Raw genomic sequence first — 17,167 nt, forward strand, 5'->3', positions numbered from 1 at the left:
ATTTAAGTTACAGGAGACTGAACCATGAGGACTTGACCACTGAGCTACTTCCTCAGATCTCTTACAGGCTTATTTCACCATCCCCAGCCAGGCATATAGCCAATTCACAAAGAAAATTTCAGAAAAAAATACTGAAACTGAAACTTCATAGTTCAAAGTAGAGAACGGTGCATATAAAGGATGCACATGAAACACAGGATGAACGCCAGATACAGGTTACCCTTGGGTGGAGGAAGAATGTCATAGGAAAGGGCGTACCCGGAATTCTCGGGCTTTTTGGCAGTTCTGTTTCTTCAGCAGGGTTCTGTATTCATGAGCGTATGTTACTCTTTCTTTTATCTTTTTTCCCTATAATTTTTTAGGTCTGAAATATTTCAAGTAAAGGTTTTGACCACAAGGATTGCCTCCTGTTTTTTTTTCCTGGTTTTCTTTTGAAGATTCTAAATTCTGGGGATCCCTCTCTTGTGGAAGCCCCACTTCCTCTCTGTCTAAAGAAAGAAAGAAACTGTCAGTTTACTCTTCAACAAAGACTCTACATCTTAAGTGTTATTTGATCCTTTTTCAGTTGTGAGAAGTGTAAAGTCTCTGGATAGTATAAATGGTAGTGATTTATAAACATTAACTCTGATTGTGTCTTTCTCCCCTAGGCTATCTGGTACAGTATTCACTGCTGTGGATGTGTCTTTGGGAAAGAAGGTAGCAACTTTTGTATACTTCCAGTTATTAGATTAGCTTTCTGCTTAGGAGAAAAACTAGATAAAGCTAACCAAGAGCAATAGAAATGTATTTTTAAAGTTGGATATGATGTAGGAATTCATTTAATAATTTGAGAGCCATTCTCACCTTAGGGGGAACAATGAAGGAAATATCTCATGAATCAGCAAGTATTAAAAAATATTTTCCCAGGTTGCAGTAAAAGGAGGCTGAGTTCCTAGCACTGGACTGAAGCTAGATTGGTTAATCCACTGCAAATCAATCTGAAAATATTTAGGGTGTGTGTAGTGTAAAAATAGTCAGTGTGTATGTAAAAGTACTCCTTTTTTGTCAGTTCTGGTCTCACTACATATAACATGTTATTATTAATTATTAACTAGTTGGTGTTGGCTACCTTTTAAAAGAATGAGGGAAACCATTATTTTTATTCAATTCTATTTCCATTATAGGTTGCCATAAAGTGGATACAATTGAATAAGGAGCCACGAAAGGATCTGGTCCTTAATGAATTATTCATAATGAAGAACCTGAGACATCGAAATGCAGTACAATACATAGACAGGTAAATATGTGTGAGGTTCTTTAAAGCACTGGGATAAAAATGTGGAAATTTGTAGTCTCATGGTTTGATGGAGGCTGACTACTTCACAGTGATTATTATTGAGAAGTAAACTTAAGGCAGAAAGAGGAGAGGTGAAAATAGTTTATTGCAAGTAGATGTTGCTTTTGTGACAAGGACATTACTTGGTAAGTGAGAAGGCAGCTAAATGCAGGACATTGCTGATGGTGTGAATTTTCATTTCAAATAATCAGAAGCAGAAACATTAAGGAATGGTCAACAGGGATTCATGTCTTAACCCAGAGAGGTGTCTAGCACACAATTCTGAAACTTTTAAGAGAGTTATTATTTCAATGCTCTTCTTAATTGAAAAATTGTATATGTGTATCAAATTTCATGTTGGCTGTGTGCAGTGACTCATGCCTGTAATCCCAGGGGCTGGGAAACCTGAGGCAAGAGGATCATGAATTCAAAGCCTGCCTTGGCAAAAAAGCAAGGTGCTAAGTAAGGCAGGGAGATCCTGTCTCTTAAGAAAATTCAAAATAGAGCTGGGGATGTTTCTCAGTGTTCAAATGCCCCCTAGTCAGTTCCCAGTATGTGCCCCTCCTCAAACCAAAAATTCATGTAATTTAGAAATTGATCTTTACAACGAACAAAGCACAGAATGGAAAACTAAGAATGTTATTCAATTCTTTAAAAAAATATTCAAATTTCTGAATGAATATTCAGTAGTAAGAATGATACTAGTGGTTTTATTAGGGGGTTACAGGAGATTCTCTTCCACATATAAATTTGTTTAGGATGGAGAAATGATAAACTATTATGATACTTTAGCCCTAATTCTGGGATCTGCATTCATAGAAATAACCTTTCAAGTATATTTTTCTTCCTTTCAATTATTTCAACTCAGCATAGAATGGTGGTTAAGATAAGCCATAGGATTTGGAATCTACAGAACTTGACTTCAGATGCTGATTCTGTCACTTATTATGTGACCTCATATGAGCTAGCTAACATCTCCAGCCTCTGTCAGCATATCTGCAAAAGAAGACCAGTAATTCACATGTGATAGGGTTATTTTGGATGGGAAAGTCTTATTTCTACATGTTGACAATTATTATGGGAAAACTGTGACATAAAAATCATAATGAATATCCGAATGATCCCTGAGTACTTGTTTGTGCTGTTACATAGTAACTTTCCAGTTTTCTTCTTAGGTCTCCAACTATCAGTTCTCCAGTGTTCTTCTTATGGTGCTTAACATTTGAACTGTTGAACATAGAGTGCCACATATTTAGAAAACTTAAAATGTGGATATGTTTTTCATTGTCTATTTGTAGTTACCTGTTAGGAGATGATTTGTTTGAAGTCATGGAGTACCTTTCTGGTGGGCCACTTACTGAAGTCGTCACAGAAACGTATGGATGAAGCACACATTGCTGCTGTGTGCAGAGAGGTACGTGTGCTCTATTTTGGATTAAGTAGGGTGATGTGTGAGGAAGAGATGAGTGGAGGAAAGGTTTTCTCAACATTAATTTTATCATACACATTTTCTGCAAGGAATTCCATATTGTTTTCTCTCAAATGCCATTTCCAGTTTTTCATGTGTAGGATACCTTGGGAATGAAGAGTAGGCCTTTTTTTTGTGAGTGTGTTAATGGGAATTGAAACCAGGTGCTCTCTGCCACTGAGCTACATCCCCAGTCCTTTTTAACTTCATCTTTTTTTAATTCTAAGGCAATCTCCAACTTTGCCTAGGCTGAACTGGAATTTTGAATCCTCCTACCCCCGTGTGAGTTGGGACTGTGATTACAAGCATCCCTGGTTAAGGCCTTTGAATAATTAAATTCACAGGTAAATCTCATTGTAGACACCACAATAGTTTACCATCCAGACAGGGAAAATTGAGAATCAATGGGGGTGCTGTTAAAAACATGCCCATCAGCCAGGTGTGGTGGTACATGCTTATAATCCCAGTGACTCAGGAGTTTGAGGAAGGAGGATCACCATGTCAAGGCCAGCCTCAACAACTTAGCAAGGGCCTAAGCAACTTAGTAAGACCCTATCTCCAAAGAAAAAATAAAAAGGGCTGGAGGTGTAGTCAGTGGTAAAATCTCTCTTAGATAAATCCCCATTATCCCTCTCACCACCCCCCCATCCTCTCCCCCTCCCCAATTGGAAACTAGAACTAAAACGGACAATCTAAGACATATGTTTAACTTTAATATGATTCTATCTGATTCTGGCTTCATTGAGCTCACTGAAGTTGAAAAAATTGGTTGTTTCTTTATACTTTTTAATGCATTCTTGATGTATTGTTTGCTTATGTTAGTAGGATTTTCCTAATTAGTCAAGTCCTAACCAACAACAAGTGTTTCATCTGTGTGTCTTTAACTTTTCTACAAAGAAGACTTATATGGTATGCTAATTGTCATGGAACCTGACACGACTTTTCCTGAAGTCACAGGGATCATTGTCATGAATGACAAACTTAGAAAAGTTTATGAGAGACAGTTCTATAATACATAGTGAATTATAAAATTTGTGTAATATGTAGTGAATTATTTTCATTAAGGCAATGTTCTGAAAAAAATATAATTATGAGATGTGTTCCACGGAATGGTTAAAGAAGAAATCAGGACTCTTTCATAGTTCTGCATATTATATCCCTTAACAAATGTTGTTTGACACCCTAAAAACTAATCAAAATTTACAAGAATTTATCTATTTACTCTTTATTTGTTTTTTTCAAATTTTCATAGTTGATATGAAAGCAGTTTTAGGAATTGTTCTAATGACATTTACTTGTGTCTTCTTTGAAGTTCCAAATTATTTAAATGCTGACGAGATTATTTATACTTCTTTGTACTAGTGATTTTCTGTGACTTTATTCTTTTCAAGAATCTTAGTAAAGACCTGGTAAAAATGGTATGATGATACCATTTATATGACTTTTTTTCCTTGTATTACAGTAGAATATTTTGAATGAGATTTTTAGGAGGTAGAAACAATGAGCAGAGTTTATTTTTCTACTCTGATATTAATAAGAATAAAAATACAGCTAACTTTTCCCAAATTTATCATTTATCCTTTTAGTTTACATTCAGAGACCATAGGGGACAGAAAAATTTAAAAACTCATCTTATATTTGTTTTTACGGAAGGGAAGAAGTTTTCTTACATTTTTTTATTTTTACAGAGTGCATATTGATTGATTGTACACAAATGGGGTATATCATTTCGTTTCTATGTTTCTGCATGATGTAGGTTCATAACATTTGTGTAATCATAGATGTACATAGGGTAATGACTTCTGTCTCATTGCACCATTTTACATACCCACTCCCGCTCATTTCCCACTGTATAACGTTCCTCCATTTTCCTCTACCTTGAAACCCCTCACTCCCAATATATATCATATTCCACTTATCATGGAAGACATTTGGCTTTTGGTTTTTGGGGATTGGCTTATTTCACTTAGCATGATATTTTCCAATTCCATCTATTTATCTGCAAATGCCATCATATTATTGGTCTTTATGGATGAATAATATTCCACTGTGTATATATACCACAGGTTCTTCATCCATTCATCTGTTGAAGGGTATCTAGGTTGGTTCTACAATGTACCTCTTATGAACTGAGCTGCTAAAAGCATTGATGTGGCTGGGTTACTGTAGTATGCTAATGATAAGTCCTTTGGGTACAAACCGAGGATTTGGATAAATCAGTTCAAAGGTGGGTTCATCCCAAGTTTCCTGAGGATTCTCCACACTACTTTCCAGAGTGGCTGCACCAATTTGCAACTCCACCAGCATTTTAAAAGTGTGCCTTTTTCCCCACATCCACACCAACATCTAATATTGTTTGTGTTCTTGATAAAACCATTGTAATTGGAGTAAGATGAAATCCTAGAGTTGTTTCAATTTACATTTCTCTAATTACTAGGGATGTTGAACACTTTTTCATGTTTATTAATTGCCTGTATATCTTCTTCCGTAAATGTCTGTCCAGTTCCTTTGCTCATTTATTGATTGGGTTCTTTGTGTTTTTGGATGTAATGTTTTGTAAGTTCTTTATAAGTTTTGGAGATTAGTGATGTATCTGAAGCGCATGTGGAAAAGATTTTCTCCCACTCAGTAGGCTCTCTTTGTATGTCATTGATTGAATCTCTTGCTGAGAAAAAGCTTTTTAGTTTGAGTCCATCCTATTTGTTGATTCTTGCTTTGATTTCTTGTGCTTTGGGAGTCTTGTTAAGGAAGTGTGATCGTAAGGCAACATGATGAATATTCAGTTTGTTTTCTATTTGGTGCATGGTCTCTGGTCTAATTGCTAAGTCCTCGATCCACTTTGAGTTGAGTTTTGTGCAGTGTGAGAAATAGAGTTTTAATTTCATTTTACTGCGTATGGATTTCCATTTTTCTCAGCACCATTTGTTGAACAGGCTATCTTTTCATACCGTTGGTCTGTCTGTCTCTATTTTGGTGCAAATAAAATGCCATTTATGTTTATTGCTCTGTAGTGTAGTTTCAGTTCTGGTATTGTGATACCTCCTGCTTCATTGTTCCTGCTCAGGATTGTTTTGGCTATTCGGGATTTCTTATACTTCCAGATGAAGTTCATGATTGCTTTCTATTTCTATGAGGAATGTCATTGTGATTTTAATTGGAATTTTATTGAATCCCTATAGCATCTTTGGTAGAATTGCCATTTTGACAAGATTAAATCTGCCTGTCCAGGAACATGGGAGATATTTAATCTTCTAAGGTTTTCTTCAAATTCTTCCTTTAGTGTTCTACAGTTTTCATTGTAGAGCTCTTTCACCTCTTTTGTTAGATTGATTACCAAGCATTTTTTTCTGATGCTATTGTGATACATCTTTGTCAGGTTTTGGTATTAGAGTGACACTAGCTTCATAGAATGAGTTTGGAAGGGTTCCCTCTTTTGTATTCCCTGCAATACTTTGAGGAGTACTCGTATTAGTTCCTCTTTAAAGGTCTTGTAGAATTCGGCTGAAAATCCATCTGCTCCTAGCCTTTACTTGGTTGGTAGAATTTGATGACTTCTTCTAATTCAGTGCTTGCTATTGATATGTTTAAATTCTGTACGTCTTCTTGACTTAGTTTGGGAGGTTCGTAATCTCTAAAAATATGTCAGTGTCTTTGATATTTTTTATTTTACATTGTAATATTTTGAATGAGATTCTTAGTAGTTAGAAATAATATGCAGACTTTGTTGTTCTACCTTAATGGTAATAAGAATAAAATACAACTAACTATTTCCCCAATGTACCATTCATCTTTTTAGTTCATATTCAGAAACCACTGGGAAAAGAAAATTTTAAAATCTCATAGTCTTTTTGTTGTTAAGGAAGGGAAGAATTTATTTTTACTTTCTTTAAAAAAATGTTTTCTGTTGTAAGTGGAGACAAAGACATCATTCCATGTATTTACTTTTAATTGTGGTAAAGTCTATGGACTGGGAACTAGACTAGGTTTAAATAGCAGATTTGCTACTCTTTGCTGTATAATGGTGGGCAAGTTAATCTCTTTGTGTCTCTTTTCCCATTTATTCACTGAGGAGAATAGTAGTATCAACTTCAGAATATTTAAGGAGATTAAAGATGAAAATATCAAAAAACAATGCCTGAGACTCTCATAGCATTGATGCTATTTTGAAGAGACAAATTTGAATTTGTTCCTGCCATCTGTTGGACTAGTTTTTCTGATTGTACTCTTCATCAATATCTGAGATTTGTACAGTATAGCCTCATCAAGTAGAAGGCTATATGACCGTGATGTCAGAGATGACAAGGAACATATCCAACTTTTCAAAGTTTTTTCTCCTTGAGACACAGTAGAGTCATGAAAATCATCCTGAACTTCTTTCCTGTGTTCATAATCTCTGAATTCCTGCCCTGCCCTCTGTAGGATTCAAGTAGAACTATGAAACTACAACCTCCAATGGTTATTCAATCAGGTCCTCAAAATATAAGATTGTATCTTTGAATTATCTTTGTGGGAAAGTTGTAATTAGATAATCACATCCAGTTTTGGATAATGTTTTGTGATGACTTGGACGTTTACTATATAAATACTATATAAATGGGTGGTACCTGTAGGAGTGTGGCTGGATGAGATGGGACCCTGGAATCTGCCCTCCAAGGGCTCATTTTCCCTGTTCTCCCACTCTGTGCTTTCTGGCCACCTTGAGCAGAACAGCACTCCTCCTTCAAGCCCTCTCTCATGATGTTCTGTTTCACATTGAGCCCACAGCAATGGAATCCGCGTACCATGGACTAAACCTCTGATACTGTGAGCCAAATACCTGTTCCTCTAAGCTTTGTCCTCAGGCATTTGTCCCTTTGACACAAAACTGACTAGCACATTATGGAAACTATAATATTTTTGGTTGGATTAGTGATAGATTATCGTAGCAAAAGAAATGAGCCACACTGAAGCAGAAAGATACAGGAAAAAAATTTTAAATGCAATACAACAAGTGAGCTGGAAGACAGTTTCAAGTGTTTTAGTAAATGTGGAATGAAGTTCTGAAAGAAAAAAATCAACCCAGAAATCTACCTTTCAAAAGCTAAACAACAGGTTTCTCAAATAGCAATAGAAATGAGCCAAAATAAATCATTAAATGAAAAAGCCATGCTGCAATGTGTACAAATATCAAAACATCACATTGTACCCCATAAATATATATGATTATTAGTACTCAATTAATAACTCTCTAGTTGTGCCTTCAATATTAAAGGAGGTCAGTAAGATTTATTAAAGTATTCCTCCTGTCTCACATGGCAACTCAGCGATGGTCTGTGTTGTCTGCTTCATTTCCAAACTTAAACTTTTACTATAAAAGAGTCAATTAATTAGAAATTATTTCATATGGAGAAATTTAAGGATAATAATAAAAACATAAAGAATACAAAGATTTTCTGAAGAGGGGTTGTTTCAATTATGAAAACATGTATATTTTAAGTCACTGTTCAATCTGGCCATTTTAGGATCTGTTACTAGGAATGATGAAGCTGGCATATAGCTAATTTAGCAAGAGAGTTTCAGCAAATCCAACTGTTTTGAAATATGACTTTTAAATAGCTTGGGAATGTTTAACAGGATTGTACACATTTATAGAAGGATTGACCTCCCTGTTGTTTTTATTTTTATGTACCATAGGTGGTGTTTTTATACTTGTTGCTGATTTTGTTTTCTTAAGCAAGATGTATTGCATTCATTGTTCAACACAGAAAAGATGATCTTGCCCACCTGGTGGCACACACCTGTAATCTCAGTTTCTGGAGAGGCAGAGGCAGGAAGATCTCAAATTAGAGACCTGCCTGGGGAAATTAGAGATACCCTATCTCAATGTAAATTAAAGAGAGGGCTGGGGAACAGCTCAGTGTTAGAGCACTTACTTGCCTATAGCATGCCTGGTTGAATTCTTTAAGAACCCACTAAAATTAGAGAGTGCAAGCGAGAGAGCAAAGGAAGTGAAGGAGAGTGGTTACAAATTCCAAAAGGTTAGCAATAATCACTACCTAACTTCAGTAATTAGTGATTCTCTTTGAAGAATTAAGGTGGGCTGGAGATGTTCACTGATAGAGTGCTTGCCTAGTATGCAAAGGCCCTGGATTTGATCCTAGCAACACACACACACACACACACACACACACACACACACACACAAATAAAAATAAAAACACAAAAGAATTCCATAAACTTGATAGAGTACATTATAACTTTGTTGAGCTACATTAAGACTGTCAGGACTACCTTATGCAATGGTTGCACACCTGTAATCATGGTGACTCAGGAGGCCAAAGAAGGAAGATCACAAGTTGGAATCAGCCTTAACAATTTGGTGAGACCCATCTCAAAAATAAAAAAAAAGGGATGTAGCTCACTGATAAAGCAACCCTGCCATCACCCCCACATTACCCACTCCCCCTGCCATTGCCCCAAAAAGAAGGTCACAGATGATGTTCTATTTTTAGACCTTAGAACTCATAAGAAGAAACGGAATACCAGAACTCCCAAATGTAGGAAAAATTTCTGCAGAGTTTCACCATTTCTTAAATGCATGTTTACAAGAGGATGTGGAGAAAAGAGGATCAACCACAGAATTGTTACAGGTAAATTTGGGAAAGGATGTCATTTTGGAAAATGTTGAATTTTTTTGAATAACCAACGGAAAGTTTTCATACTGTTAATAAAACTTCATTATTCATTGATAACTATAAATAATGCAGCTACTACATAAATATTGTGGACTGGGGTTGTGGCTTAGAGGTAGAGTGCTTGCTAGCATATGTGAGGCCTTTGGTTGGACTCTCAGCAGCACATAAAAGTAAAATAAGGTATTGTGTCCAATATACATGTACATAGAAGTTTAATATAGTTGTACTTTTTTAATATTATGATATTGTATTCATTCAATTTTGGAATGAGTGTATTTATGAGCTATTTTACTGTTGATGTTTGGAAATTAGGAAAATTAACTGATTAGGAGTGGTTTGGGCAGTTATTAACATATGTATTTTTTAAGAAATTTATATTCAAAAGTAGACTTCAGGGCTTAGTTGAAAGGAATTGTTTTGTTTCTCTTTTGATAACCTTCATGCTCTTCCGCATTTCCTGATAGCACCCCTTCCTGAAACTGGCCAAACCATTATGGACTTTGACACCACTGATCCTGGCAGCTAAGGAGGGAAAGAGGAGTCGCCATTAACATCATTGACGTGGTTCATGGTATTTTTTCGATTTTCTAACATGAAAATGTTTCTTAAATTTAATAAAATGATTCTTGTTGTAAAAGACATGTGACATGGGAGAGAGATCCAAGGCGGACTAGAGGGAGGCTGCGTTCCTTGTCGCTCCGTAACTCTGATTTCAAGCAGAGGATATCTGTTTCTCGGTGAGGCAGTTTCTGCTGCTTATCGATTCCCTGGTGTTTACCCATTTGTCTGCTGTGATGACCTGCAGTCTGCAAGCATATTGACGCCTTTTTTGAGAGCAGAATGCTCACTGTCAGGCATCTATCATCCGCCATTTGCCTGCCTCTCGCCTGTCCATCACCTGCCTTACTCCTAAGGCTCAAGGTTCACCTCCGATCGTCCAACAACAGTCAGCAAACTGATCGCCAACCACCAGTGGAGCACCAGCTGCCTGCTGCTGCCTGGAAGTTCACTGTTACAGTACCTGCAGGTTTGATTACACATGGCTGCCGCCATTTTGAGACAACAGCCAGACCCGTAGGACCCCTGGCCTGACTGACTGAGCCCCATTTCCAGGATCCCTCAGCCCGACCGATCACTCCCTGCCTCTGGGGCCCTCACATCGACTGATTGCTCCCTGCTGCCAGGACCCCCAGACCAACTGACTGCGCCCTATCACCAAGGGACCCCAGACCGACTGATTGCACCCGGCCTCCAGGATCCCACAACCACACCAAACACACCGGACCTCCAGGACCCCTGTCGGACCAACTGCATCCTGTCTCCAGGACCTCCAGCTGACCACATCCACCCTGAGCTGCAGCTCCCCATTTGCCAACACTTTTCGAAGCCAGGGCGGCCATCTTGGATAATCCTAGAAGCCCTAGCTCCGATCTTTGGGTGGGGCAAATCCTATCCTGTGACACCTGCTGGAGGCTTGAAGCTCATTGTGAGGTACCTCTCATGCATCAGGCTACTGAACACTGGGAGACTTCATTAGTATATGACTGTTATACAGATTTTCTTTTTTTCCTTTTTAAAAAAATTTAAGTTTTTATTTCTTTACTTTTCTTGCTTTCTTTTCCTTTTGTTTACCTGTTCCCTCAGAGTCTCTTTCTCCCTTTTTTGCATACTAACATCCGATTTCTTTTGATTACACTCTCACACTTTCTATTTTCTAGAACTTCTGTATATTATTTTCTTATCCCATTAACAGCCACACTGTACATCCCTCTGCATCCTCTTTGTCCTCCATTAGAAACTGCAGACCTTATTGCAAACCTGTTTGTTTTACCGAAGATAATATTTGAACTCATTTTGTTTATTATGACAATTTTGTTATTGTCCCCATAGGGGACAATTTAGAGAAAAGGCACTCAAAGGAGAAACCAAGCCAACTTAAAAACCAAAAATGAGCCAAACGACTGGGAATACAAATCATTTCTCAATAATAACCCTGAATGTTAATGGCCTAAACTCATCAATCAAAAGACATAGACTGGCAGAATGGATTAAAAAGAAAGACCCAACAATATGCTGCCTGCAAGAGACTCATCTCATAGAAAAAGACATCCACAGACTAAAGGTGAAAGGATGGGAAAAAACCTACCATGCACATGGACTCAGTAAAAAAGCAGGGGTTTCCATCCTTATATCAGATAAAGTGGACTTCAAGCCAAAGTTAGTCAGAAGAGATAAAGAAGGACATTTCATACTGCTTAAGGGAACCATAAATCAGGAAGACATAACAATAGTAAATATTTATGGCCCAAACAATGGTGCATCCCTGTACATCAAACAAATCCTTCTCAATTTCAAGAATCACATAGACCACAACACAATAATTCTGGGTGACTTTAATGCACTGCTGTCAACACTAGATAGATCTTCCAAACAAAATCCAACCAAAGAAACCATAGAACTCAATAACACAATTAATAACCTAGACTTAATAGACATATATAGAATATTCCATCCATCAACAAGCAGATACACTTTCTTCTCAGCAGCACATGGAACCTTCTCGAAAATAGACCCTGTGTTATGCCACAAAGCAGTTCTTAGGAAATGCAAAAAAATAGAGATACTGCCTTGTGTTCTATCAGATCATAATGGACTGAGAGTAGAAATCAATGACAAAATAAAAAAAGGAAATTACTCCAACACTTGGAGACTAAATAATATGCTATTGAATGAAACATGGATAACAGAAAACATCAGGGAGGAGATTAAAAAATTCTTAGAGGTCAATGAGAATGATGATACAACATATCCAAAAATCTGGGACACTATGAAAGCGGTACTAAGAGGAAAATTCATTGCATGGAGCGCATTCCAGAAAAGAATGAAAAGTGAACAACTAAATGATCTAACATTGCAGCTCAAAGCCCTAGAAAAAGAAAAGAATAACAGCAAAAGTATTAGAAGACAGGAAATAATTAAAATCAGAGCTGAAATCATTGAAATTGAAACAAAAGAAGCTATTCAAAAAATTGACAAAACAAAAAGTTGGTTCTTTGAGAAAGTAAACAAAATAGACAAACCCTTAGCCACACTAACAAAAAGAAGGAGAGAGAAGACTCAAATTACTAAAATACATGATGCAAAAGGAAATATCACGACAGACACCACTGAGATACAGAACATAATGAGAAGCTACTTTGAAAATCTGTATTCCAACAAAATAGAAACTACCGAAGACAGCAAAGTGAGGAAATACCCTAAAAGAAAACCAAATAAAGGAGAAATCATGTCGTGTCAAAAAAAATGAACCAAATGACCAGGAATACAAATCATATGTCAATAATAACCCTGAATGTTAATGGCCTGAACTCATCAATCAAAAGACATAGACTGGCAGTTTGGATTAATAAGAAAGATCCAACAATTTGCTGCCTGCAAGAGACTCATCTCATAGAAAGAGAATCCCACAGACTAAAGGTGAAAGGATGGGGAAAAACATACAAGGCACATTGACTCATAAAAAAAGCCAGAATATCCACCCTCATATCAGATAATGTGGACTTGAAACCAAAGGTAGTCAGAAGTGATAAAGAAGGACATTTCATACTGCTTAAGGGAAGCATAAATTAGCAAGACATAACAATCATAAATATCTATGCCCCAAACAGTGGCTCAGCCATATATGTCAAACAAATCCTTTTCAATGCCAGAAACCAAATAGACCACAACACAATAATACTGGGTGATTTTAACACACCTCTCTCACCACTGGAGAGATCCTCCAAACAAAAATCGAACAAAAAAACCTTAGATCCCAAAAACACAATCAATAATTTAGACTTAACGGACATTTATAGAATATACCATCCAACCAAGAGCAAATACACTTTTTTCTCAGAAGCACATGGATCCTTCTCTAAAATAGATCATATATTATGACACAAAGCTACTGTTAGCAAATACAAGAAGATAGAGATAGTACCTTGTATTCTATCAGATCTTAATGGATTGAAATTACAAATAAATGACAGAGTAAAAAACAGAAACTACTCCAACACCTGGAGATTAAATAATATGCTATTGTATGATAAATTGATAACAGAAGATATCAGGAAGGAAATTTAAAAACTTAGAGGTAAAGGAGAACAAAGAAATAACATATCAAAATATCTAGGACACTATAAAAGCAGTTCTTAGAGGAAAATTTATTTCATGGAGCGCATTCAATAAAAGAAGAAAAATCAACAAATAAATGACCTAACACTATGGCTCAAAGCCCTAGAAAAAGAAGAACAGAGCAACACCAAAAGTAGTAGAAGTCAGAAAATAGTTAAAATCAGAGCTGAAATCAATGAAATTGAAACAAAAGAAACAATTGAAAACATTGACATAATAAATAGTTGGTTCTTTGAAAAAATAAACAAAATTGATAAACCCTTAGCCACACTAACAAAGAGAAGAAGAGAGAAAATCCAAATTACAAAAATTCGGAATGAACAAGGAAATACCACAATGGAAACAATAGAAGTACAAAACATAATTAGAAGCTATTTTGAAAATCTATACTCCCACAAAATAGAAAATCTTGAAGACATCAACAGGTTTCTAGAGACATATGAATTACCTAAACTGAATGAGGAGGACATACACAATTTAAATGGATCAATTTCAAGTAATGAAATAGAAGAAGTCATCAAAAGTCTTCAAAAGCCTATCAACAAAGAAAAGTCCGGGACCAGTTGGGTTCTCAGGTGAGTTCTACAAAACCTTTAAAGAAGAGCTCACTCCAATATTTCTCAAAGTATTTCATGAAATAGAAGAGGAGGGAACCCTCCCAAACTCATTCTATGAAGCCAATATCACCCTGATACCTAAACCAGAGAGAGACATCGAGGAAAGAAAATTTCAGACCAATATCCTTAATGAATATTGATGTAAAATATCTCAACAAAATCTTAGCAAATTGCATACAAAAATATATTAAAAGATAGGGCACCACAATCAAGTGCATTTTAACCCAGGGATGCAAGGTTGGTTCAACATCTGGAAATCAATAAATGTAATTCACCATATCAATAGACTTAAAGTCAAGAATCACATGATTATTGTGATAGATGCAGAAAAAGCATTTGATAAAATATAGCATCCCTTCATGCTCAAAACAATAGAAAAAATAGGGAAAGTGGGAACATTCCTTTACACTGTATAGGCCATCTATGCTAAGCCCATGGCCAATATCATTCTAAATGGTGAAAAACTGAAAGCATTCCCCCTAAAAACTGGAACACGACAGGGATGCCCTCTTTCATCACTTCTATTCAACATTCTCCTTGAAAATCTAGGGAGAGCAATTAGTCAGACCAAGGAAATTAAACGGAAATGAATAAGAAAAGAAGAACTCAAACTATCCCTATTTGCTGATGACATGATTATATATTTAAGGAATCAGAAAATTCCATCAGAAAACTTTTAGAATTCATAAGTGAATTCAGTAAAGTAGCAGGATATAAGATTAATGCTCACAAATCCAATGCATTTTTATACATAAGTGATGAATCTTCAGAAAGAGAAGTTAGAAAATCCACCCCATTCAGAATAGCTTCAAAAAAATACAATAATTGGGAATCAATCTAACAAAAGAGGTGAAAGTCCTCTCCAATTAGAACTACAGAACAAAGAAAAGAAAAAAAAGAAAGAAATTAAAGAAAACCTTAGAAGATGGAAAGAATTCCCATGTTCTTGGAGAGGCAGAACTAATATTGTCAAAAAGGCCATACTACCAAAAGTGCTTTACAGATTCAATGCAATTCCAAATAAACCCCAAGGATGTACCTTATAGAAATAGAACAAGCAATCATGAAACTCATCTGAAAGAATAAGAAACACAGAATAGCTAAAGCAATCCTTAGCAGGAAGAGTGAAGCAGGGAGAATCACAAGACCAGACCCTCAACTATACCACAAAGCAATAGTAACAAAAATGGCATGGTATTGGCACCAAAATAGACAGGCAGATCAATGGTACAGAATAGAGGACATGGACACAAACTCAAATAAATACAATTTTCTCATACTACACAAAGGGTCCAAAAATAGCAATGGAGAAAAGACAGCCTCTTCAAAAAATGGTGCTGGGAAAACTGGAAATTCTTATGCAGCAGAATGAAAATATACCCCTATCTCTCACCCTGCACGAAAATCAACTCACAATGGATCAAGGACCTTGAAATCAGACCAGAGACCCTGCATCTTATAGAAGAAAAAGTAGGTCCAAATCTTCAACTTGTTGGCATGGATCAGACTTCCTTAACAGGACTCCCATAGCACAAGAAATAAAAGCAAGTACAATAACTGGGGCAGATTCAAACTAAATAGCTTTCTCTCAGCAGAGGAAACTATTAGTAATGCAAAGAGAGAGCCTACAGAGTGGGAGAAAATCTTTGCCACTCATACTTCAGATAGAGCACTAATTTCCAGAATATATAAAGAATTCAAAAAACTCTACACCAAGAATACAAATAATCTAATCAAACAATGGGTAAGGAAATGAACAGACACTTCACAGAAGAAGATCTACAAGCAATCAACAAACATATGAAAAAGTGTTCAACATCTTTAGTAATAAGAATAATGCAAATCAAAACTACCCTAAGATTCCATCTCACCCCAATTAGAATGGCGATTATCAAGAATACAAGCAACAATAGGTGTTGGAGAGGATGTGGGGAAAAAGGTACACTCATATATTGCTGGTGGGGCTGCAAAGTAGTGCAGCCACTCTGGAAAGCATTGTGGAGATTCCTTAGAAAACTTGGAATGGAACCACCATTTGACCCAGCTATCCCACTCCTCAGCCTATACCCAACGGTCTAAAAATCAGCATACAACAGAGATACAGTCACATCAATGTTCATAGATGCTCAATTCACAAGGCCAGATTGTGGAACCAACCTAGATGCCCTTCGATTGATGAATGGATACAGAAACTGTGGTATATATATACCATGGATTATTACTCAGCAGTAAATAATAAAATAATTATGGCAGTTGCAGGCAAATGGATGCTGTTGGAGAATTTCATGCTAAGTGAAATAAGCCAATCTCAAAAAACCAAAGGACAAAGGATCTCACTGATAAGCAGATGATGACACATATACGGGGTGGGAAGGGGGCAGGAATGGAGAAAGGAGGGACTCTATAGAGGGATAAGAGAGGTGGGGGGGAAATAACAGAATGAATCAAAAACTATTACCCTAGGTAAATGTATGATTACACAAATGGTATGCCTCTACTTCATGTACAAACAGAGAAACAAGATGTATCCCACTTCTTTCCAATAAAAATGAATTAAAAAAAAAAAAAGAAATTGGCTTCCTCAGATGCAGTGGGGACCATGCTCAGGCTGCAAAATGGTTCCTTCCTTTGCCCTCTGCAACCTATTGGGAGAGATGCAGTTTTTTATTTCCTGCACAAGATATTGTGCAGTGGCCCAGGCAGTGTCTTTGGTCTCTAAACCTGCATATCCAGACATGCCACAGTCCTCCCCAATATGCAGGTTACTTTAAATCCCTTATCGATTTACTGTGTACACAGAGTTAGTGTTCTGGCCTGTGCCAATGGTTGCTGCTGTAGCTTCCATAGCTGTGACACTGGGATTTCCTTCCCTATTATATTTAATCTCTCAGTCTCCAATCTCTTTTGAGTATACAGT

At 36.6% G+C, this 17,167-nt stretch overlaps 1 protein-coding gene across 1 annotated transcript in view; it reads left to right on the plus strand.

Annotated features, from left to right (window-relative positions):
- Positions 1 to 17,167, plus strand: part of LOC124993680 (serine/threonine-protein kinase PAK 2-like) — a 255,555-nt gene that overhangs the window by 108,053 nt on the left and 130,335 nt on the right. Inside the window, 4 exon segments of the mRNA XM_047565498.1 lie at positions 648 to 696; positions 1,164 to 1,276; positions 2,614 to 2,691; positions 2,693 to 2,729. Coding sequence (XP_047421454.1) covers positions 648 to 696; positions 1,164 to 1,276; positions 2,614 to 2,691; positions 2,693 to 2,729 — 277 coding nt within the window.

Source organism: Sciurus carolinensis, chromosome 9 (assembly GCF_902686445.1).
Source record: "Sciurus carolinensis chromosome 9, mSciCar1.2, whole genome shotgun sequence".
NCBI lineage: Eukaryota > Metazoa > Chordata > Mammalia > Rodentia > Sciuridae > Sciurus > Sciurus carolinensis.